Source organism: Spinacia oleracea, chromosome 6 (genome assembly GCF_020520425.1).
Source record: "Spinacia oleracea cultivar Varoflay chromosome 6, BTI_SOV_V1, whole genome shotgun sequence".
NCBI classification, from domain to species: Eukaryota; Viridiplantae; Streptophyta; class Magnoliopsida; order Caryophyllales; family Amaranthaceae; genus Spinacia; species Spinacia oleracea.
This window is the reverse complement of record NC_079492.1, coordinates 148,106,367-148,132,115: the sequence shown is the minus strand read 5'-3', so window position 1 is coordinate 148,132,115 and position 25,749 is coordinate 148,106,367. Positions and strand designations below refer to the sequence as shown.

General features: G+C 33.9%; 2 protein-coding genes across 5 annotated transcripts; both read right to left on the bottom strand.

Moving 5' to 3' along the window:
• Positions 1-997: 997 nt before the first annotated feature.
• LOC110792479 (two-component response regulator-like APRR2) lies at positions 998-9,009 on the bottom strand. 3 transcript variants are annotated; one of them, XM_021997300.2, is made up of 12 exons: positions 8,742-9,009; positions 7,718-7,908; positions 6,877-6,956; positions 6,643-6,709; positions 6,208-6,254; positions 6,046-6,123; positions 5,374-5,967; positions 4,667-4,807; positions 4,295-4,564; positions 4,113-4,184; positions 3,652-3,735; positions 998-1,679 (listed from the first exon to the last, which is right to left on the bottom strand). In XM_021997300.2, exons 2-12 carry the CDS (start codon positions 7,845-7,847, stop codon positions 1,527-1,529), a joined length of 1,716 nt encoding a protein of 571 aa, XP_021852992.1. In that variant the 5' UTR covers positions 7,848-7,908; positions 8,742-9,009; the 3' UTR covers positions 998-1,526. The 3 variants fall into 3 exon arrangements, with proteins under 3 accessions (XP_021852992.1, XP_021852979.2, XP_021852986.2); XM_021997287.2 differs by lacking the exon at positions 8,742-9,009 and adding an exon at positions 8,603-8,741; XM_021997294.2 differs by lacking the exons at positions 3,652-3,735; positions 8,742-9,009 and adding an exon at positions 8,603-8,741.
• A 7,652-nt stretch (positions 9,010-16,661) lies between these two features.
• LOC110792495 (probable methyltransferase PMT14) lies at positions 16,662-24,278 on the bottom strand. 2 transcript variants are annotated; one of them, XM_021997314.2, is made up of 7 exons: positions 24,011-24,278; positions 22,218-22,910; positions 20,885-21,095; positions 19,804-20,086; positions 18,776-19,162; positions 18,550-18,627; positions 16,662-17,310 (listed from the first exon to the last, which is right to left on the bottom strand). In XM_021997314.2, the coding sequence occupies exons 2-7, from the start codon at positions 22,857-22,859 to the stop codon at positions 17,076-17,078; spliced, it is 1,836 nt and encodes a 611-aa protein (XP_021853006.1). In that variant the 5' UTR covers positions 22,860-22,910; positions 24,011-24,278; the 3' UTR covers positions 16,662-17,075. The 2 variants fall into 2 exon arrangements, with proteins under 2 accessions (XP_021853006.1, XP_021853012.1); XM_021997320.2 differs by having other exon boundaries at positions 22,218-22,884; positions 24,011-24,226.
• Between the last annotated feature and the right edge of the window lie 1,471 nt (positions 24,279-25,749).

Genomic DNA, 25,749 nt, shown 5'->3' with positions numbered 1-25,749 from the left:
ACTCCAAACACTCTTTTTATCTCACCATTGAATTGGACTTGTTGTGGTATTTTACATATTTCCTAATTAAACTTGCATCAAGTGCCTCTAAATGTAATAAAACTCTATGCAAAGATTAGACTGTCCAAAAGTTCTCCAATGGGCCAAAAGAAGGAAAACGAAATTCGATAAAATCAAAACTTTTAACTACTTCATAATATTAACTATTCCTTAATGTTGGTTACGCTTTGCAATTTGTGTTCGGAACCTGAAAACTTAATCATACATTGTCACTAATATTACATACGAAGCATTATCACGTGTGATCTAATTAAATATACATGTATTTTCAAAGTATCAGCTTGTTATACATTCTTCTTATACAGAATTGGATTCGTTACTGGTAAAAGTTGGTATTAAATTCTTATAAATAATGAGTGTGACCAACATTAAAAAACGGATGTCCTCTGTAGTAAAAATTTGATGTTTAAAGTATAATTCAATATATCGTGGGTTGGATAAAGGTTATAGGTGAAAGGGACCATAAGGACCAAACCAATAGGGGGATGGGCTTTGTAACTGTTGAACTTGCACAATGGGATAAGAGACACATTCGGAATGAGGGCTTGGGCCAAAGATGAGAGTGAACCAAAGTGTATAGAGAGCATAACATCTCTATATCCTTTCCAAGTGGCATGTTAAAAAATGTCCTATTTTAGAAATTAGATTTATATTTTTTTGTCCCATATCATTTTGATTTGAACAATAATGGTAATGTAGAATTTTGAATTCAAGTAATAAGATAAATAAATTGAGTTAAAGATTTTATTTTTATTTTTATTTTTTTAGATTGGTAAGATAAATATCTAACTGAATCAACAAAAACAAACGTAATAATATGATTTTTATTTTAATTTCCAATTCTTACGCGCAACAAATTGTCACACCACCATTCTTAGGTACACCAGAATACACAACTTAAAAAACACAAAACAAATGACTAAAATGAGCAATAACCTTGAAAATCAAAGCTATATCTACGTACCATTTTATTATTAATGTGAGAAAGGGGTGTTAAATGGGAAAAATTAATAAATCAGCAAGTCCTATAAATTAAGGGACAAGTCCTACAAATTAAGGGAACAAGTCCTACAGAAAAATAGTACCCTCCATCAGATATGTAGGACCCTTCTTCATTCCCACCAACAAGAAACAAACATTGAACAAACAATAATGCACCCATCACATTCAACACACACTCACTAACTCACTCTTTTTTCTCTTTCTCTTTCCCCATTATCATCAATAATAATCCACCAATATCTTCAACTCAACTTCATGTCAGCTCTATTTACAACCATAAACACCTCTATGGTTCTAACATCAATAACGTGGCGTAACCTCATTCGTCCGATCGCCTAAATCGGCCGATCAAAACAGGACAATTAATAAACACTTGTGTGAATTGTGATCAACTGATCTGTTGTAACAACAGCATCAGATCCCATTGTGTGGGGCCCTACCTTGTTTCGCATTAATGTGCCACGTCAGCACGGGTGGTGGCCGTTGATGATGGAGATTCCTTGCCTGGATAGTTCAGCTAAGACACTATCAGTTGATGGTGGTTTTAGGCCTATTGGTAGTGGTAACCATGGCTTGCTTATTGCTTCTTTAACCACCTTGTCAATTACCTCCTCTCCCTGCATGCATGCATGCAACATCGTTGTCGTTAATTGTTGAGAATTAGAGGATAATCATATGAGATAAAGCTATGTTATATGAATGTATGATATGAGATAGAAGTCTATAAGACTTAGAAACCTACGAAGTGTAGGATATTTAGTTTGTAATATAAATAGAGTAGACCTGATCATCTAAGGCCCAGCCCGACCCAAAAAGTACGGGTTTGGGTAATCTCAAATACGCATTTTCATACCTCGGCCCAAAAAACCCGCACCATATTTTGGGTATAGGCATGAAATTTTGTGTTTAGCCTTGCCCGGCCCGAATTTTGGTCACCTCTAAAATAGAGTCATATGTTCATGAATAATACGAGACAATCAAATAATATATTCTCCATAATTTAATATTAATTAGTCGGGGATTAACTGAGTTTAGTATGAGCAAGTCTTTTGACAAACGGACTGACCACACCCTTTAACCTTTTAGTTTTACCATTTCGATTTTTGGTTATGATAATGGGGCCACCATTATAGACATTGTTATGAGTTATAAATAATTTAAATACTAGGATTGTCACATCAATTTTCTACCCTAAGTCCTTAAGCAATAAGCATAGTCTATTTTAGCCAGCTACCCATTTCATATACCTTAAGACATTGACATGAACATTACCTTAATACCTCTAAAGAAAGCTTGTGTTCTATCCAGCGATGCATATGTTGACGGGAAATATCTTAAGAAACATTCAAAACCTTTAATTTTGATAGGGGAGGAAAAGGATAGACATGGGGCATGCATTTACTCAGTCCAAAAAAAATTTGTTTGAGATTTTTCATGAACACAAAATGAGGAGTGTGACATTTCATGAAGTACTACCCCTTATGCCATTAGTAGTCACATAAGTACAAATTACTATCTTAGGATATCTCACATATTTACCACTTTCCGGTGGTTAAGTATAGGATTTTGTAAATATGCCCTTGTTGAAAGTCATTGGAAGTTTTGGAACTAAATGTCTTGTTACATTCACCTTATTTCCACTTATTTCAGGAAAAAACTAACGTTAAGTTCATATAAGATAAGTTTAAGAAAAATAAGAGTTACCTAAGTTCAACTTTCAACTACATTAAATTCATATAAATTCAAGTAGGTGAATAGAACACACCCTAAGTAATGTGGAGAAGTTATGAATAACACAACTTAAAAGAGTAACTTCATAATATTATGTCGTACACTTAATTTGAGAGGTTTGGACATGGAGTAACACACAATTTATTTATTTATATTTATTTCGGAAAGCTTGATTATTAATGGCTTCAAGGACCACATTACCAAGATAGTGTTAGAGCCCTTAGAGGGACCATGTATGTATGTTAAGCAGTTTTCATTATATAAAAACACATTAATTTTATGTACTATGAGAAGCGTTTTTATGGGTTGCAATTGTTAAGATACATATATTACATAAATAACCAATTTATTTGCCCCAATATAAATTCAGAATGTGCTGTTATACACGAAGTCTCACCCTATACTAATTGCTAGTTCAGAGTACAATGAAGGTATTGGTTGTTGGACTTCAAGTACAAGAATTATACCTTTCCTAAGTTACTACAAAACAATCAATATAGCTTTTTATGAAAAATATCCGAAAACGGGGTGCTAAGTTGTGGTTTAGATCAAAAGGCAACACACAAACAAATGAGATCTCTTTAACAAAATGTCTAACAGGACAAGACATGGAAAACAATCATATGGCTTTGAAGGTCAAATACTATGGGTAGTGTAGTATAATTATTTAACTTCAGAAAGTTGTGGACATCGCGGTACTTCTATTTTTTTTAAATGACAATTTTGCCCTACGAGGCCCTGAATGTCGAAATAATGGACAAGGTTGTCATTTTCTTGGAAGAAAAATTCAAGGTGGATTTGTCAAATAGGAATTTAGATAAGAAAGTTGCATAATGGAGGGGAAAGGTTGAGTTATACCGGATTTAAATCAGCAGAATTCTTCCCGTAGCTTTCATGACTTTCGAGAGGAATACTGTGGAACCCGTATGCGCCTTGTACTTGCTGTTGAATGAACCTTATAATTAGACAACTGATAACACTAATCTCTTAAGGGGTCGTTGGGTATTACTGCCAATTTTCAGTTTTTGGTTTTTTAGTTATGAAAGTCGTATGATTTAGATTGAATCATGAACCAAAAAATAATAAACCTTTTTATAATCATGTTGATTTTGAAAACTGACAATAAAAAAACTGGAAATGTTTCATATTTTGGTTTTTAGTTTTGTAAAAAACAGAAAACTGAAAACAAAAAAACAATACCGAACAAGCCCTTAACTTTTGTTTAATGAACAAATTTTGATTACGGTATTGAATTCACAGGGAACATTAACAACATGACATTGTATGGAAAACACGAATGTAAGTATGCAACTACTCACTTGAGGGAAGGCCGAAGAGGGGTATGAAGATGGTTGTTGGTACACGGGGCAGCCCCATGCATCAGCGTGCATCTGAAACAAAATCAGCCAACAAAAACCAAAGACAAGTTAGCAACATGTCATAATCTAAGATGAACTTTTATTTGAAGCAACTGGTTTTTCCAAGAAAACGTTTTTATTACCGCAGGGTAAGCCTTCCAAGGCCAAGTTTCAGCGGGCTGCCAGGGATAGCCCGTGGGCCCCCACATCGGGTAGCCAGGAGGCTGACAACCCTGCTGGCCCCACATGGGGTAGACTTGCCCGGATACGAAGTTATGATTATTGTGATAGGGAGGAGGGTATGCCATCACTGGTCTTTGGGGATAATAATTCCTTTGTATTGAATCTCTAGGGTGCGGCCACCTTCGCTCTTCTTGCTTAGGCAAAATATGTCTTCTATGCATTCTGTACTTCTGTCGAATATTTTACTAATATATGTTTAGTCACCAAATTACAAAATTCAACAAGGGATTAGCTATATAATACTTTTGGACCGAATTTTGTGAGCATTTTACCTGAAGATGACTAGCTATATTATGCCGAGTTAAGCCATCCACTTTCATCAACTCTAGGATTCGAGAAGGGATGGCTTGATCTACACCGAGTTGCTCCACTGCTTGCACAAATTTTTTATGCAGATCAGTTGTCCAGTCTACCTGAAATGAGCAAATCTTTCAATGATCACATACATAAATGCAACCCCGGAAATCCAATGAGTGATTCAAGTGCATAGATGACACACAAAGTAATTCGGAATAACACTTATCGTGTAAAAAGAAAACTACTTATCATTTAGGCTTCGTTTGGTAGGGTGTAAAACGTTTTCATGGAAAACGGTTTTCCCCTTTTCAATCATTTTACGTTGTTTGGTTTGACAAGGGATGAAAAACAATTTTCCATAACTCCCTTAAAGGTGGAAAAACCTTTTCCATTTGAAAGGAAGGGAAAACATCTTTCCACCTTTTCTCCTCTTCCTTCTTCCCCTCAATCTTCACCCATCTTCTAGCATTTTCCTTTTTCTTATAAGGAAACAAAGGAAAACTAGTTTGGAATCGTGTTTTCCCTTGAAAAATGTTTTCCATGGAAAATCATTTTTAACTGAAAACGTTTTACACCACACCAAACAGAGCCTTAATCAACCACAAAATGCTCATGATCATACAAAAATGTTCATTTATGTAGATAGAATCTTTAAAATAAGCATGAATCATTCAATTATTACCTTCATCTTTTTCCGGCTACCCTTTTTACCACGTGAATGCTTAGGTTCCTTATTCGAGATTCCATTATTGTGTCCAACATAAGTAGTAGTAGTAGTAGTAGCATCCTCATTAGCATGGTTCTTAGGTGCGGAATTTTCCGTGTCCCTAAAACCATCACCACGATCCTCCTCCTCTTTGATAGCTACGCCTACCTCAGATGTTGTTGGTTGAGGTGGATCCACCTCCATTTTATCAAGTGAGTCACTATTATTTGAATTATCGACAGATTTGTTTTCCCCTTCAAATTCCCCACCTTCTTTTACAGGGGAGCCACTAGCCATTTGGTCTTGGAAGTCTCCATCATCCAATGATCTTCCACCTTGTTTTATTTGGGGTGTTGAAGGAGGAGCAGGAAATTTATCACCAGCACCTGATTGGTCATGGTCATGATCATGATCATGATCACTTTGGTCCACTTCTGTATCTAAAATTGGTTCTTCAGACACTTTATTTTGTGTAGCTATATTTTGTTGCTGAATTTCCAAAATAGAACCAACAAATTCCTTAACAGACTTGAGTGGTTCTGATTTTGGACTTTCATTAGTGTTAAAAGCCTGCCAAAATGAAAGAAATTTAGTAATTAATCTTCACTTTGATAAAGTCTGTTATTTAAAGGGGTCAATAAGATAGACCTTATGAACAACATGCTGCCATATATTCCGGAGTTTATCTTCTGATAGTGGCTTTATTAGGAACTCAACTGCACCAAGCTGCCAATTTCATGAACAAAGAAGGATAAATAAGATTGAGATAAGCAAAGAAATAATGTAATATACTCTGATCAGAAACATTACCGCTATACACTTCATCATGGTACTCAAGCAATGTTCTTTCGATATCACTGCAAACAACGGAAAAAAACTTCAGACTAAGATAGATAGATGATAACACAAATTTGCATTTAACCAAGTTAATCAAGCAATAATGCTCAGCAGAAAAATGCTTATCTGACCTTAATAGGTACTTATCTAGTTATCTGAACTTATTTTAGTTGTGAATCAAACTTGGGTAGCTCTTATCTGATGATTTTTGTTCCGGAAACTTATTTATTTAAATGAAAAGAACAAAGCCGGAGTTGGAAGCCAGAAAGATTGCTTAAAGTATTGATGCAAGAATGCAACTAGTTGATAATTTTTAACGTTTTATGAACGTAAACACGTGTGTTCAAGTCCGTGATACGCATACAAAAAGAATTTTAAAAAATGATTAACATCAGAAAGCATGCTTACTGATTGTTGGAAGATCCTTTGCAGTTTCCATAAAGTTACATCTCCCATCGGGATTGTGTATACTCACCTGTTGAAATTGTTTTAAGTAACGAAAACATGTCAATAACGAATAAAATGCAGGGCTTTTCCTACTAAATTTTTTCTCTAGTTCGTGTTTATTTGTTACTCCGTATAAAACATTAAAACGCATGCAACAAGACGACAAACATATTACCGACATTTTTAATATGTTACCTCTACAATGGCGACATGGAAGCCTTCATTTTTGCTTGAGATTGCAGATAAAGCTTCATCCTCACTGGAAAATGCAATAACTAGGCAGAAACAAGTACACATTGTTAACTTTTGGGAAGAAAAAATGAGAGGAAAAAAAAAACACACACACACATTCATTTTCACACATAAAAATTAGCCTATTTGACAAAAAAAGGACTTTCATAAGTGTAACAAAATGTTTCCAATCAAAGAATTAAAAAAAGAACTTTATACAGTTCATTGATTAATAGCAGAAAGTTTGTGCAATTTATTAAGAACTTTTTCTCCATCACTCTCTACTCATCAATTTCGAAGTTCGAACAAATAATTGATCAAAAACAAAATAAAATAATTACTCATTATAGCATTACTGAATCCAGCAAATTCTAACTTTGAAGAAAAGTTCAAAACAAAAAGGGCATTAAATACTAAATCAAGGTAATTAAGTAGGTTGTTTTTTTTTTGATGGAAATTAAGTAGGTTGTTATAACCAATACCTAAAGGAAAATTCAAGGACCAACCTATTTGGGGATATGATCAAATATGTTAGAACTCACCCATTAATGAACTCAATAGGCTAGTTAACCAATTTCCTTTTAGGACATAGTAGCACAAAAATATGCAGAAAATAGAGATTGGGAAAAAAAGTATCAAAATAACATTTGTTAGTATAAACTTCCTTCATCGGAAATTAGTTGTCGCGTTGATGGTGTAATATGAACCGGTAATGTGACAACTAAATTTGGACGGAGGAGGTACATTAGTACATAGTATAATTAATGATAATAGTATAATTAATGGTAATAGTTTTATGTCTAACCTATAAACTCCATTTCTTCAAGCTTTGATTTTATCTCAGCAGCAGAATTTGTGTCCTCTTCAAGGAGAAGGATCCTAAGGCCTTTAGGGAAATCCTTCCATTCCAGTAAATCATTGGCAGTGCAAACCATAGCTCGTTTCGCATCGTTTAGCAATGTTGCGAATCGATAATTAACCTCATATAAATCAAATCTGCAACATTTTATACAACTACATGAATCTTCAAAATTGTTTATTTTTCAGTTAAACACACAAGGAAGTAAAGGAACGGACTAAAATGGAAAGTGAGTACAACTATACAAGGTACTAATTAACCCTTGGAAAAATGATTAAAGTTCAAGGTTTTGAAGAAACAGTATTATTATTATTGTGTTATATAGAAGCAATTAGATAAATAAAATTTTAAAAACCCTTTTTGAAATTTGAATAAGAAAAAATAAATATGTGGAGGAGCTGAATACTGACACTGTGACACATACAGATGATGATACAGTCAATCAAAAAAAAAGCTTCACACTTTCACACAGGATTCACGAGAAGAATACAAATATGATTATTAAAGTGCAGGACTAAAATAAAATAAAATAAATCAAAAAGGGTAACTTGTACCATGCAAAAGACAATTATAATTCAGACAGATCATGTTCACAATGCTCCTTAGATCACAGTAATCTACCCAGAAAGGTAAGATCTTTCAGAAAATTTCTAAATTTCCCAGTAAAAATTTCCAACATTTTTTATGTTTTCTGGGTAAAGAAATTCAAGAACAAACAAACAAACAAGCAAACCCGTGTAAGATCTTCAAACATCAAGCAAAAAATATTGAAAATTTAGCAAGATGAACAGTAAAAGTTAATGGCAGAAACAAATCAGAGGGAGAAATTACATGAAAAATGCATGCAAAATGTTGAGTACTAAGAATAAACTGTTGAAATTACAAAATGCTGCTAAGAACATTCACAACCAAAGTTTTATTCTTTGAAAAAAAATCGAAAGAGAGAAAAATAAAAAGTGCAGAACTTTACCAGAAGTGTGCAAATGGGAAAAGGAGTATTCTTTTTAACTTTAAAGTAGTGCAGAAAAGAGAGATAAGGGGGAATTTGATGTAACAAAGGGTGAAATTCAGTGTTCTTGAATTGGGTTTTATAGTTTTGATGCTTGACTATTTCTGGATTAAGATTTAAGACACCCCGTTTAGCAGGACAGGGAGAAAGAGAGGGGGAAAGAGAGAGTTGGGGTTTTAGAATTTTTTTGGACACACTTACAAAGTCACAAATCACAAGGGAGATGTGGAAACTACAATGACTTGTTATTTGGATTTGGACCTAGATGGGCATTGGTGACTTGACTACGGTGAGTCACCGCCGGTATGTTTTTTTTTTTTTGTTTTTTTTTTTTCGCGAATGAGCCATATAAATTACAATGGGGAATCGAAACTGAGATCTGAGATCTATGTTAATCATTAGGCCAAGATATTATCGGTTAGTTCGTGAATTGAGTCTGTTTGTTTCAACTTATTTTAGAACAAAAGGTCTTGCGCGCACTAGGTGCACAATAAATTTATTGTACACCAAGATAACTTTTACCCATTTTTTGTAACTTTAACCTAGTTTTGATTAACTTTTATATTAGTAAAAAAACGTTGATAGATAAACATTTTAAAGAGTTAAATGGATAATTTTATACATTATTAGTGATTTTGAAGAAATAAGTTTTATTAAAATGAAAAAATTTATCACTAAAAAATGGATAACTTTTACATATATAAGCTTAACTTTTAAACATTTTGAGTTAACTTTTACTATGGTGTACAATATTTATTGTACAACCCTTATAAATAAGAATTTGTGATTTTAGAAAAAATTTAGGTAGGTTAAGTTTGTTCGAACAAAATAAATAATTTTCAACAAAAATAAGTTTATTCGAATCAAAATAAGTTGAGATAAGTTAGTTTCAGTCAGAATCGGATGAACTGAATAGGGGCTTGGATAGAGTCGATTTGATCATCAGATGAGTTGAGTCGGGATTAATTTACTCGGAATTTTAAGTTGTGTATTTGGGATTGGGGAAGAAAAATCAATTGGGGGCTATGGTGATTTTAGCTTCTAATTCGAAGGCTTATGGTGGTGATACTCCATTATTAATTTGATGGGATTTTATAGACTTTATTGTGGTGTTTTTAATGACGGTTATGCATCTTATGATGGTAATTAAGTAGTTACGTACAATTGTACAAACCTAGTAATACTTTGAGGAACACCATTTCTAGACATCTCAATTAAATCTAAACTATTATAAAATGAGTGGTTGGAATTAATTAACTAATTAGATATGGGTTAACTCTTTAATGATATAAAAGTTTGCAATTAACGTAAGTTACACGGTATTGTGTTTTTATAATGACGTAAAAGTTTGCAGTTAAGTTATAGTACGTTCTAATTTATATGGAAAAAAAAAAACTTTAAATAACACATGCATACAAACTCCTTAGAATATTCAACTTTGCCTTTGATCTTAGAAATCCTATTGTCCAAGCTTATTAAATGTTTCTAAAACGACATCACGTTCCAATATTTATTTCTACTGAAACTGTACTCACATGTGAGTTGTCACACATTAGAGGAAAAAGAGGGGAAATACTAACTTCTAAGGTAGAGGAATTACTCCAATTATTGCCAATTTTTCTCATCAGATTTATAATTTATAAGTAGAGCGAATTCTTCTGTAACTAAGTTGGCTTGTACCGTTTGTAAGAAATAGTTTTTTTTTTTTTTTTGAATAAAGGTATTAATAAAAATAATTTGGTATTTTCGTGATCAATTAAAAAAGAAGAAGCATACGAGTGTATGTGTGTGACTATGTTGAAGTGTTACTATCAATAATTCAATATAGTCAAATTGGACCACAGAATATATCTTACAACCCACAACCAACATCTTTTTATCTCTATTTTTTGTCCAATTATTACTTCTCTTTTTTACATTTAGATTCTCATTATTACTTCTACTACTCCAACCAAGATTACCATCATTACCACGTTTATTAGAGACCTTAGTTACTATAGCCTCTCTATTTTGGGAGTATACATGAATACATGATCGACCTTATTTGATAATCAGTTGTTGGTTAATTATTAATTCATCACGTGGCCGGCGGGGTTCGCTTATTATCTCGTCTAAACATCTTCTGATATTAGTCAATTGTTCGTTCTCCGTACGTTACGTACGTAGTACTAATTTCCAACTTTAAGCTAGCATAAAATTAATTTTACTTTGTAGATAACAAATTAAATAAACGTTTTATATTTTAGTAATAAATTGATATGGAGTAAAAAGTCGAGGGTTCAATCCCCACTAAAACTACCAAAATATCTTAATTATTAACCAGGGCCGAGTTGATCCATAACTCATAGGAATTCCGAAACCGACACGACACGAACTTTCGTCTTTTCCTACCTAGAAAAATCATAGCAACAAGTTTTTAATCTTTTTATATGGAGTAACTTTTTGTTTAATTTTAAGAAATGATTGGTCGAGTTGTCGCATAGTTGCTTGAATAATGAATTTGCACTTTCAAGAGGGGTAGAATAGTATTTTACAGACACTCGTGCAACTGTACATGAAGTAACGATTAAAATAATATTATAGTAGGAGATTGGTAGTTTAGTTCGTTAATGAAGCGGATTAAAATAATAATTTCGGACGCATGCTTTTATAAAAAGCCAAATCAAACATGTGATTAATCTGATTATACGTGTTTATTTAAAGGCCTTGGGAATTATGTGGTGATTAGTACTAATAAAGTAATAATTATCTTTTCAAACAGGAGTAACTTTGGAATAAACACTTAGGACAAACTTTTTAAGTATATTTTAATTTTAAATCATTGACAATTTAACTATGCTACGTAACTATCTAGTTTGTTGGTGATCAAATCTCCGACCCGAAACGTGATTCAAACCGGCGCAAAAATGCTGTACAAACTTTTATATAAGGCGGTCTTACACAAAAGACCACCTTGGTGTCATATAAGTTAAAGAATGAAATCAATTAGTTAAGCACTAGAACTAATTAGTTAAATACTAAAATCAAATAGTTAAACAATGAAATTAATTAGTTCAACGCCAAAACTAATTAGTTAAGAAATGGAACCAATTAGTTAAGCAATCAAAGTGGTCTTTCCGGTAAGGCGGTCTTACACAAAAGTTACCGAAAATGCTGGGTCTTAAACAAAATTTTGCATCTGAACAACCCGAAAAATAAGGGGTTAAAATCTAACCGAACTTATTTTTTAATAGACCGATTTAAAATCGTTATGTTTATAGTAATAAATGAGATTATGAGTAACTTAAGCACAATAAACACGTTGTTGTACGTTACTATTATTGTTGATTGTAAAATGATTTTGATTTTAATTATACGCCAGAATTTGATTACATACAAACTTGCCTGTGTACGTATGAATTAAATTTTAATACGAAGATATGGTAATACATGCACATGCGCACAAATTAAATTTTTTTATCATACACAAGTTTATATATTGTCAAATTTTACCTTTATTGAGATATGGTTATACGAACCCGGAAATTTTGGGTCATCAAAAAGTAATTGTAAACAGGACCCGAAAGCGAAAAGAATTTTAACTCAACTTTTACAATATAACTAGTTTTTGGGCCCGGGCGATGCCCCGGGTTACTCCATCAATAGCATTCACATTTACTTATATTTTTTTGCAATGATAACATGAAACATGTAATAGCTTAGTGGTAAAAGATTTATTATTTAAACTCAAGGTTAGGAGTTCAAACCTTACGCCTTTTAATATATAGTATAGATAATACGAAAGGATTTTCGAATAACTATTTTGAAGGCTACGGGAAGCATATTTGGCCAAAAAAGTCTAAGTCCCTAGCTAACTTCAAATAGTAGACCCTAACTTGCACCAAAAGTCAAAATTTGTCACCTACAATGGTCATAATCAACTTAAGAGTTCGAATTATTAGATTATATGTCCGAATTGAACTTGATAGGTTTCCCGATGGTTTTTAGATTTAAAAAAATGCACGTTCGTCTCTTTTTGTTCTTCCTGTCTGAAACCAAAAAGTCAAACCATGAAAAACAAATAGAGATAGAGGGACTATAATGTAATTAAAATCGAATTTAAGCCGAATCTAAACAGAACACACACGTACTGCCACGTTTGATAATCCGCAATCAATACTGAAGACTGGAAACAGTCGCGTTTTTGTTATTCCCCGGCCAATCCTTACCGGAGACCGGAGACCGGAGATTGTCGCGTTTATTACTCCCTAATCCGTACCGGTTAAATTCCCCTACCAAGTAAAAAGCCAAGAATTGTGCGGTACAAGGTTGTTGAGAGCTAAAGGGAGTGAAGAGCTAATATGCATGTGACTAGTACTAAATTATAATGAGTGAAATGTGAAACTGTGGGCTGGAATCTGGGGTACTCTGATTAGAATATTGGATGTTTGATTGAATTTTTGAAGTTTATTTGATTGTGAAATGAAAACAAATCAAAAGAAAAAGACAGAGACAAACATCATATCTTACTTATTATGCAACTTAATTATTACTATTTCATGCTCTCTCCGTTCACATCTTAATTAGATTTTGTGAGAGTGAAAAAGGAAATAAATTATTAGATTGTGATTTTTAATTTTTAGTTTTAATTTACAATATAAAAAAGTAAATATATATTTGCTATAATGACAATAAAAACTATTTCCTTCTATTTATTGACTGCCTGCTTACCAGGCGTTGATGGTAGAACTAATTGATGAGTCGCAACCCATGTGGCAGCCTTGTACATGTTGCCATTAAAAGAGTGACGTGTAGAATTGTGGCACATTTTAATGGTCGCAACTTGTAACCTTTATTGTGGTTGTCTAACTATAGCACCTACTTTCTTAATTATGATTTGTGTTTATGTTATCAAATTTTTACACCCAACCATGCAAGGATTTTTTCCTTCATCAAAAACGTAACTTTTCACGTTATATACTGCTTAATTATTAACCACATTTCTTGCTAGATTCATGTTGCTACTCCATTTATTTGTAAGTTTTCATTTGTTTTTTTTAAGTTACGCATACAAAAAGTTAATGAGAAAACTCATAAGGGAAATGGAAGTGGCCGGAAATTAAAGAGAGGTTAATGGAAGGAGAGAAAAAAATGACGATTTCTTCCTCGTGAAAAAGAAAATACTGTATTAAACAGTTACACATTATGATGTATACTCCATATTAAAATGTATATTCATCTTTTATAGGATTTCTAATTGTTGATAATTTTAATTATTAATAGTTAAACTTATGATTTAGCAAGCGTACACTTTGGATTATACAGCCGGGTGATAAATGAACCAAGTTGAACAAAAAAAACTAGAGCAAGTAGTTGAATTCGAATTTGCCATCTTTAAGTTTGTAATCTTTTCTTACGGGGTAAATTGGGTATTGAATCGTGAGATTTTGTCGTGTATAAGAGATGAACTCACATTGATTAATGGCTTAATTAATGCTCTCTAATACTATTGAGAAATTGATTTCTCCTCCTGAACGGGAGGTGAAATATCTAAGGAAATTATTTACTTCTTCTAAGTAAATTCACAATTTTTAAAGTTGATTTTCTTAGAAAAAGTGAAAAATTTCTTTGAATTTATCATAATACTTCTTTTAAGTAAATTCACATTTAAAGTGGCAAAAATCATTGTTACCAAAAAAAAAAGTGTCAAAAATCAAAATCACTCCCCAAAACTCTTGTGTAATTATTTCAAACACCTCATTATATAAGGAAGTACAAAAACTCGTATATGGCTCCTGTTATGCATAAAACAAATTTCTTATCAAATAGTTACACATTGTGATCAAATAATTATGTTAAATACTCTTTATCAAGTAGTTATACTACTGTTATAGTTTCAAATTAAATAAAAGCTATCATTTTTAATGCTAACATTAACGATCTTACACGATCTCGTAAAACTTTAGAAGACAAACTAAAGGAAAAGTTAAACGTAATCTCACGAGAATAGGTACTCTAATTGGCAGATTTGTATAATTATTTGTAACACCCTATTATATAGTCAAATTTTTGTATGACATTTCTACATTGACTACGTACACCTAACTTTTTTTTTCATCACGAAAATCTTGCCAAACATCACTTATCGTAAATTGATAGGATCAAATACGTCCCCTTCCCTTCTTTTGTTTACGTTTGTATCAGTGGCGGTACCAGGAAAATTGTGTTAAGGGTTCGAAATTAAAACATAAGTCATCTTTTTTGTCCAGAGCGTACATTAGCATATTTTATTGATGTTTTAGGTGCAAATAACACGTTTTATACATACAGTAGTACATAAGATAAATAATTAAAGTTTTTTTTTTAAAGATAATGAATAAAAACAAAATACAGTTTCTTTTAGAACATTGTTAATTTTCAAATTTAGAAAGACATTTAGTAATAGGAATGTACAAAAACAATTATTTATTAAGAGTATTAAACTATTGCTACTAAGAAAGAAAAGGAAAAAAATTCATGTCTGAAAATATATGTCGCTGGGAGTCGAACCCACGACCACACACACTAAAATGAATGGGGAAGATTATTTCCGCTCCAACCAATGCTCCAGCTTTGCCTTATTGTCATTTTTGAGCGCTTAATTGTACATAGGGTTGAAATTTCGTAATTTCAGAATCTTGCGAATTTCTTTTTTGTTTTTGCCAGTACGGGTTCAGTTGAACCCGCTGAACCCGTACTGGCGCCGCCACTGGTTTGTATGAATCATTTAGCCGATGTAAAAAAAAGTTCATGAGATCAAACCCCACGTCTCCACTATGAGCTCTTTAGATGTGAGGATTCCTTTATCACTCCCCTCATCGGTGTTTTGAATCCCCTTATGCTGATATGCACAACAAATTGAGCGTGTAAAGATGGATGTGTGTGGGGCTGACCCGACCCAACAAGAAAATAGCCCGTCCCGATACGTTTACAAAAAAACATGACCCCAAACCGGCTCGAAGTCGTGGGCATGACTGTACCTGTGCCACATTTTTTAAGGAAAAAACATGACAAAACACAAAACAACCTTGCAGGACAAAGCACGCTAAATTTAGTAAAATTAGGTTTAGCCATAATGGCTCGGCCCAACACGAGGATATGGGGCCTGAGCTGGTCCTTAGTCCTTACTGCTTTTTAAAAACTTTCAGTCCGACACGTTACAAACATGCGTTCGGGCCCACAACTCGCAGGATCGGCCCGAAGCCCGGCTCAGCCCAACCCAACCCAACCCACAACCATCTTGTGCAGGGGTGTGCACGGGCCGGTCCGGACCGGAAATTGGACAGGAACTGGACCGGACCAATAGATTTCGGTCCGGTCCTCAGTCCTTGATAATATACGATTCTAGTTTTCCGGTTCGGACCGGTCAAAACCCGAAATTTTCTGATCCGGACTGTTGACCAGGAATATATAAATTTTTTAGATAGAAGAGTCCAATTTGTAGCCCACGCACATTAATCTCCCCAACACAAAAAACAGACTTTGGATATCTTTTATATGTCATTGGCATTCATCCCCTTTATATTAAGCTTGTGATGTATGAGATACTTAAAGAGAAACATAGGTTGTAAAAAGATGAAATTGTAAAAATAAATTGAGTTTAAGATTGTATATCAAAAAAATTGAAAAACCGGTCCAAGCTGGTTGAATTTTCCGGTCCGGTCCTTGGTCCGTGAATTCTGAAAATTCCGGTCCACCGGTCCGACCGATTCCGATCCGGTCTGGTCCGGTTTTGGACCCGTGCACACCCCTTGTGTGTGTGTGAGAGAGAGAGAAAGAAAAACATGCAATAAGTTTGAGGTTTGAGAAAGATGATACATTAGTAGCAAGGATCTTGCAAATATGCAAGAACACAGCAGAAAATAAATTAAAGCATGAACCACTATGATTTTTTTTTTTTTTTTTAACTTGTAGCTTACATTGTTCTACCAAATGCTATATTTCAAGTGGAAACCTCTTAAACCTAATTTTAGGTACAAGATCACATGATCTCAAGGGTCATACATACTCTTTACAACCCTTTCAATTCATTCCCACAAAAAAATACATCTTCTCAACCTAGAATACTACTCTACTACATTTTTCCAAAAGCAATAAATTACCTATATCATCAAATAAATGTAACAAACAAAAATAACTTACACATGCCAAGAATTTCACCTTTGATTTTGCAAGTGATTAAGAACTCATCTTCTTACTCAACTTTTCCCTTTTCTTCTTCTTCGATGTTTCTATTTTTGGATATCGAGTGTCAATACCCTTTAATTTAAAGGACTATCAACTGCTTGACGTACTATTATTTTCACCGGCGGTCCAATATTGTTTAACCGCAATGAGTATCTTCTCGGGAACAAAAGGACCGTCTTCATGGTCTACTAACTTGAGATCCCACCTCATTCCCCGAGCAATTTGCTTAACCTTGTTTAGAGGATCAACTGCATCTCTAAAGATGACTACACCTTCGGGACGAAGGATTCGATCCATTTCAAGAAGAATGTCTTCATATTCACACCTACATGTTTTCACCATTTTACTTTAGTCAAAGTAAGGAAAAAGAAAGAAAGAAAGATGCTTCCCCAGAGTTGTTGAACCTTGGATATGCGTTTAGTACAGTTTACAAACATTAAAACTACTAACGGCCCGTTTGGTAGCCAGTAATAAATGGTGGGAATAGAAATAAATCTAAGTGTTATTTGACAAGAAAACTAACATCTTTATGTCCATGGTAATGAAACCAATCTCAAACATGGTGTTTTTCTACATAAATTTGCATTCTCACCCAATAACACTCCACCAAATGGTAATGGATGGTAACGAAAATTTATGAAGAAAAAGAGAGAAGTTTGAGTTAACTAGCATTACCAAGGAATGAATGTTGATTTCTCTTACAAATTTACATACAAAAATTCATTCCATTGACATCATTTATGGCCGGCTACCAAACGAGCAGTAAGGATATGATCCCAACTTATAAAAAGAAAGTAGGATTAGAAAACCCAAAAAGAAGTAGTGTAAGACATACTCCCTCCGTATTTTATTAAGTCATGCACTTCGACCGACATAGGTTTAATGAAGCTGAGTTGATTTTATTAAACAAAGAAACAAGTGGGGTAAGTGTTGATAGAACAATTGGTGATAGAATATGTAAATATTTTAAGCAATAAAATATTTTGTAATTAGCCATGTTTACGTTTAGCATGATATCAGGGATATCAATTCCTAGTTTGTAGCTAAACATAATATCAGGGATATTTGTAGCTAATTATTCCCTAGTTTAGAGCCTAGATTATAACCTAAACTTATGTTGTAAATGTGTATATTACCCTACGTAATGAAAGAGATTAATTTACAACATAAGTTTAGGCTATAATCTATGCTCTAAACTAGGGAATAATTAGCTACAAATATCCCTGATATATGCTTAGCTACAAACTAGGAATTGATATCCCTGATATCATGATTAACGTAAACATGGCTAATTACAAATTATTTTATTGCTTAAAATATTTACATATTCTATCAATTGGAGTAAAAAATGGTGGAAGTATTAAATATGACTAGTGAGAGTAAAAATATGACTAGTGGGATCCATAGGGAAAGAAGAACATTATAAAATAAGAGGGAAAGTTTCCATAAATGGAAAGTACACCACTTAATAAAATACGGCCGATGATGGAAAGTGCAGCACTTAATAATAAAATACGGAGGGAGTATGAATAAGAACTTGTTTTCGAACAGAGATGAGACTTACTTATCCTGGTAAAGACTGAACAAACGATTAGCATGAATCAAGTCATATGTCCTTGGGTATGTAGAGAATCCTTCACACCTAGAAGAACAGATAAATTACATTAGTAACACAACCATATAAATACATAATATGTATTTGACAATCACATTTAAAATAGTGGTTAGTTTAAAAGGAAATATTGTATAAAATCATAAAAGAACAAAATAAAAAATAATTAGTTACATACCAGTCATGATATATGCCAATAAGACCTCTTTCATATACCACACCTAAAGTGTTTTCAGCAATAGTAGGCACGACGTTCATAACCCACACTTTGGGTGAATCAAGTGCTGCGGCAAAACCACCGAGGTCCGCATTCATGTCCATTATGTTGCGGTATTTGGTAGTTCCGATCATTTTATTAAGGTTTTTGTAAGCTTTGACATGTTTCTTCCATTGTGAATTGTCTTCCTGGTACGACTCTTCTGTGACTCTTGGAATCAATCCCTTGGCAATTCTGGGTGGTGTAGCTAAAAGCCTTGTGGGAAATTTGGCTAGTTTACCTCCAGCTACCTCACTTGAGGTTGAGACCTCAGGGAATGGTGTCACACAAGTTTCCATTTTCTTGTACCTGAATTATGCATACTTTTTTTGAGTTACATATGCTAATATCAAAAGGAGCAGATACTCCTTCCATCTGAAAATAATAGTCACATTGCTATTTCGAATTTACACAATTTGAAGACTTATGTACATCTGAATTGATGTACCATGATATAAGACTGAAAGTTCCCATTAAGGGTGCGTTCTATTCACCGGATTTTCACTTATTTATCCTGAACTTATTTTAGTTATAAATTGTACTTGGGGTAACCCTTATTTTTCCCGAACTTATCTTATCAAAACTTATTTGAACTTATTTTTCCTGAAATAAGTGGAAATAAGGTGAACAGAATAGATAAGCCACAAGGAACTACGAATCTTTCAGGACTACAATTCTTTGCATGTATTTATGAATGTTTTAAACAATTATTCCCACCGTTCAGAATTATTAGTCAAATATACTATTTTAGGATGTCAGGAGAAGTTGTCACATTTCCTAATATAGTAATGAGTAACGAGTAATGCTTGGATTTCCTAAAATGGATCAGTACTTAAGTTATATAACACAACTTGTGCGTGCAAGACCTTTTGTTTTTGTATTTGAAAACTACGCCCCCATGTTCTAGCAACCATACCACGAGAATTTAGACAATAGGAAGATTATCTCACCAGACATCATCAGGATCTTGTGCCTCACAGACATTTTGTGGCTTCTGTTTGCAGGATTCAGCATTGTTCTTTTTCCTAAATATAGCAATATCTCCTTTCTCGTACTTTTTCTCCCAGCATAGTTTCTCTGTCAACTCTTCAATCTTCATCTGCTCAGCTCTGCAATCCTCCTTTGTCCTCTTCCATACTTTATGGTACGTCTTCCAATTGTATGGAGGACCAGACAAAACCCAGTAACCACCGGGTCTCAGAACACGGTCTACTTCCATCAGAAACTTTCCATCTGCAGGCAATAGCTCATGTCAGAATTCAGAAAGGTCAAATAAGGTAGTAGGTATTGAAATCGGTAAACAAATTGGAGCCTTGCAAAATCAATAGATTCATAAAGTTTATTTTTCCTACTCAGATCCATCATCCATGTATTGTAATATGCTGCAGTTGTTTTTGAAATCCAAAGGGGGAAAACACCCAAGTCATCGCCCTCGTGTACAAAAACATACTTCCTCTGTTCTTATTTACATGACACAATTATTAAGTTACGTTTGCCATGCACGATTTCAAACATTAATATCTTCAACCATGGATAAGAATTTTTTATAAAAAGTTGATATTTAAAAAATATTTATTGAGACGAATCTAACAAGACCCCACATAACTGTGTTTTTTCTTAAGTATAAATCACAAAAGGAATTCAAAGGAGCTGGTGTGAATAATGTCCAAAACCCAATTGTGTCATGTAGATAAGATTGGAGGAAGTAATTCATACAAACTGTTTAACGTTTATTTAGCTATTTACTGTTGCCCTGATTCTATTTGGTGGTGCGTGGACATTAACTTGCCATGATTCTTTTTTTTGGAGTTCATAAAAGCTTCCATTCTTTCGAATGAAAATAATCCAACGCTTGGTGTCAACAATAGTATTCACATAAAATCTGAGAAACACTCTCCAAATATAATCCAACCTTCTCCCCTTTGGGTAGAACATTCTCCAATATTGTCCACTATTTTCAGCATTTTTAAACGAGACATATAAAGTACAACATGCAATGAAAATTTCCACCGAGTCAACTTCATTACTCACCATTTGATGCCCAAGGTATTAAACATCTGGAGCATTGGGCCATATCAAAGGCCCTCGAGGGATATGGAAGAAGTATACTTCCAAGTACACCGATGACTGCAGGAACTCCTCTCTCCAATGCAAACTGCACTTGAGCTTCGTGATTGTCACGTGGTGCAAATGACATTGCCAATACGTTTTTCTTCAGCATGTATGCACCCCAGCTTGCAACCTGTCAAAAAACAATGTTAGTTGATTGATCTGTTTTGCACCATGGTTACCTATACTAATTCACAATTCAAGCTTGTAAGTGTAGAGTGGATTTTGTAGAGTGTAAATGCACCATGATAACCTTTTGCTTTCTTTCATATATGTTATCTTTACAAACTATAATAGTGTAATGAAGTGGTTCGCTAGTTGGAGTGCTTGGAGAGTACTAGTTATGCCACAGAGTTTTGGATGTCATAGAAGACAGAACCACGAACAATATGGGAAAACTAATACACAATATGCTAGAAGTAGAAGAATCAGGTAACCCCATTGTTCGAACAAGCTAGAAAGAAATGAAATATATTTGCATATTACGACCTCCAGAAAATTTAAAGGACCAATAGATACTCAAGGTTTTAGCACAAGAGATTAAAATGAGTATCATGTAGATTATATTAAAAGATCTTGCTGGAAGCATAATATGTACATTTAATGTAACATATTGAACTCAACTCTACAGGACTTATCAGTGAGAACTCCAAGTATTGCTAGGAGTTATCACAAAGAAGACGGCAATCTGATTAAACGAGTCCTGCTCCTGGTCACAGAACAGCAACAGTCACAACCTTCCCCCGTCATAAACGAAGTGCGGGAAGAGAATGAGCATTAAGAAACCATACCAAAAGTGATAAAACTTTCATTAAAATCAAGTCCACAAAAGGCCAATTACTACTAATCTAAGGAACTTCAAGTCTTTAACTGAGACTAAGCTAATTACTACTAATCCAAGGATCTTCAAGTCTTCAACTGAGACTAAGTACTCATTTAATTATTCCTGTTGCTTTACAGTGATTAATGGGCACCATATGCACAAGAGCTGAGTAATTACAGCAGAAAACAACCAAGAGAAAGACCGTTTCCATACAATGGATCAGATAACAATCTTTTTTAATCAGAGTATCACAAATCAAAAATTCCAAATGAAAATGTCAAATGTTTTGCAAAAATTTGAATGGTTGTTCAAAGAATCGCAAAGCCGGGTATGAGAACATATAAAAGAATGCAAAGAAGGATGAAGCACAATTTCAGAAATACAAAATGAACACAAAATTAATGGATGGCCAGGATAAGGAGGAAGACATACCCCACAGCCAGTATCCAGTGCTGTTCTAATAGTACCATCCGAAATCGGAATCACACTAGCAAGCTCCTCTATGTAAGCATCAGCACCTTGAGGAAACATCGTCCCACCACCGGGAAATTTGAACACATCACCTTCAAAATCCACCCAATGTTGACCAGCCTTCTCAACAGTCAGATGCTTATAAGGCACATTAGCATAGTACGCATAATCCCGGCTTTTCGGCCAGGAAAAGGGGGTTCTGTATCCAAACGGTGCGGGAATAAGACAACGCAATTTCTCCTCATCCGGGGGACAATGTCTCTCTCTATAGACCATATCTTCCCTAGGGAATTTCATTGCTCTATCCTGCTCTTGGCAAGGGGTATAATCAGAGTATTTGACATCACATGCCTCGTACTTTTTAATTATCACATCATGAGATTCAAAAGTACCAACAAACTTGTGGTGAGGCTCAAAATCCAAATCTGATTTTACACCGCAATCTGTCATTTCAGCCACCTTTGACATCTTCATGGCTATACTATCCCCCTTACCGAAGCCACTTTTTTGCCAAGCTCCTAGTAAGTAACAGAAACAGCAAAGTCCGAGCACGATAAATATCGACATGGAGCTTCGTGATCTACCACCATGTTTAGGGGTCATGATGGCGAGCTGGACTCTCGCTGTTCTGAAGAAAAATCACCAGGTAGTTACCTGATTAGCAGGTGACATTCATCAGCAGCATGTTACAAACATTTTGCACAATATATGCTAATAAACCCATCAACTAACTTTCAAGGAAAAACAAGTAGGACATATCAAGTAACTCGGTTGCCTCGAATTCAACCAAGAAGCATACTCTAGGACAAAGTCACAATAACACAGATTGATGGTGATATTCACCCACAAACAAAATTGAAGAATAATACTGATGGCAACAGATAAAATTAATCCCCTCCTTTCCTTCTAAAACATGCATGCCAAATTATGCAATCAAATTAAGGTCTAATCAATCATAGGATAAGCCAGATTTGCAATTAACCCATCAAATAAAACTCACATTCATCTCTAAATCTACTGTTTTATATCTGTTAACAAGTGCCATTCATCAGCAGCCAGTTACAAACATTTTGCATAATATATGCTAATAAACCCATCAACATTCAAGGACAAACAAGTAGGACATATCAAGTAACTTGGCCGCCTCGAATTCAACCAAGAAGCATACTCTAGGACAAAGACCCAGATCCGACCCATAACCAATATTTTGTCTCAAAGTCGCAATAACACAGATTGATTTTGATATTCACCCACAGACAAAATTGAAGAATAATATTGATGGCTAAATATGAAAACAATCCCCTCCTTTCCTTATATATAAAGCAGCATGCCAAGTTATGCAATCAAATTAAGGTTCTAATCAAATCATAGGATAAGCCAGATTTGCATTTAACCCATCAAATAAAACTCATATTCATCTCTGAAATCTACTGCTTTATATCTACATATTGCTAATCAAGTGTCGGCAAAAGCCAAAAGGTATGATCTTTATACAATGTGCATACAAGAATGTAACAAATTTGATAGCAAGCTTACATCTTTACTCAATAAAGCTCAATAAAATTCACAAATCATAAAAACCCAGATTTAATACATTAAAAAGTTCTTCCAACAATACAATCTTAGATTTCAAAGAGTATCAATAAAGGATAATGGGCAATTAAATCTTCAATCTGGGTACAATAGGATCACATCAAAACAATGATTGAAACAGCAGAATTTAGCAAAAAGATTCAAGATTTGGTGAGTTTTACCTGATACTCCAAAAAGAGAGCTTTTTTCAATGGTGATTGAAGCAGATCTTGAAGGAGGAGTGAGAAATATAGAGAGATGAGTGGAAGTGGGGGAGTAATGACTAATGAGTGTGGAGAGTGAGAAACTGAGAAAAGTTGGAAGGAAGATAGTGGCATACAACAGCCAACTCAGTAGGTAGGCAAGTGTGAGATTTAGTATCTGAAAATTCTGGTGTGGCGGTGGCCTTTTTTATTTGCGTTTTCTGTTATTCCTCAAATCAATCCTCAGATGTTGATTATTGATTATTGATTAACCCCTAACTTCTTCATTTAATGCAGAATATTTTTTTATTTATTTTTTCATTTGAGGGTTTTAATTTGGATTATTCTTAAAATAACATCTAATAAAAATATTTGGAATAAATACATTGTTTAAAGTGTACAAAAACTCCTTCCTTTAAATTTTTTTTTCATTATTTGAGTGAAAAAAGTCCATGGATTTTATTATAGCAAATTAACGTCCATTTAAACTAATTCATAATTCCCTTTAAAAAAAAACTAATTTGGGATTGTCGGATTGATACTTGTATACCCCCAAGTCATATACGGAGTAGTATACTTCCTCCGTTCTTTTTTAAATGACACAATTATTTAGGCACGTTTGCCAATACACGATTTTCAAACATTAATATCTCTAATCGTGGATCGTAAAAAATTATAAAAATTTGATATTTAAATAATATTTACTGATACGAATCTAATAAGACCTCATACGACTGTTTTTTCTTATGTATAAACCACAAAAGGAAGTCAAAGGTGTTTGTGTGAATAGTATCTAAAAGCCTATTGTGTCATATAAATAAGAACAGAAGAAGTATTTGGAATTTCTTATATGCATCTTAATAAAACAATAAGTCATCCTACTCATATGAGAAATTTGGAACTTTGTATGGTACTACGTAGCAAACTTGACAATAACTTTACATAACCATAAAAAGATTAGAAGTTTTTTCTTTGACTAGATATCAAACTGAATCATGATAAAATAAATCTAGGAGTATATTCTCTTGTAAGACTAAAGTGTGAATATCATAAAAGATCGACTCCGAAAAGCAAAGATGGTAGTACATAAATTAATACCCTGTTTTATCTACACTTATATAAGTTCAGTTAAATTCACATCAGATAATTTATGCCTAATTTTACCGATAGTCAGAGCATCAATTGTAGACTAACTCTTAATTTGCCCCCTCTTAATCTCTCTCCTTATACACCTCATCACCACCTCTTAACAAGAGTTAGCTACCAAAAACATCAAGAAATAGACTACCTCTTAAATACTACTCCCTCCATTCCTTTTTGTTGTACCCATAAGGAATGTTGGGGGTATTTTAAGAAAACTGAATCTTGGGTTGTTATTGGGATATGGGTAATGATTGGGTGTAAGAATAATGATTGTGTGTAAGAAAAAGAATAAAGTAAAGAGAGAGAAAGTATTAAATTAATTGGGGAAAAAGTAGATATTTATTAAAGTAAACAATAAAAGGAGTTACAATTTCTGTCACATGGGCTGGGGGACCCAAATGAAAATTTTTGGACCAATCACATTACAATGAGTCACGTATTTTTGGGTGGGAATTTTGCCCAAAATTCTGACTCCCATTTTTCCCTCCAAAAATCCCACCAAATTTTCAGAAACAATAACATATTGACTTTGTTTTTCCCTCCAAAATTTTGAGGGGTAGAAAAAGTGATATGTC

Coding starts and splice junctions, on each gene's coding strand:
- LOC110792479 (XM_021997287.2), bottom strand. CDS start 8,673: ATGTTCTTAGCAGCATTTTGTAATTTCAACAGTTTATTCTTAGTACTC. Junction 5,968..6,045: donor GGCAGCATGTTGTTCATAAG/GTCTATCTTATT, acceptor TCATTTTGGCAG/GCTTTTAACACTAATGAAAG. Junction 1,680..3,651: donor ATTCTGCTGATTTAAATCCG/GTATAACTCAAC, acceptor GCATGCATGCAG/GGAGAGGAGGTAATTGACAA.
- LOC110792495 (XM_021997314.2), bottom strand. CDS start 22,859: ATGACCCCTAAACATGGTGGTAGATCACGAAGCTCCATGTCGATATTT. Junction 21,096..22,217: donor CACTGGATACTGGCTGTGGG/GTATGTCTTCCT, acceptor GTTTTTTGACAG/GTTGCAAGCTGGGGTGCATA. Junction 17,311..18,549: donor TTCAGTCTTTACCAGGATAA/GTAAGTCTCATC, acceptor GAAAACATGTAG/GTGTGAATATGAAGACATTC.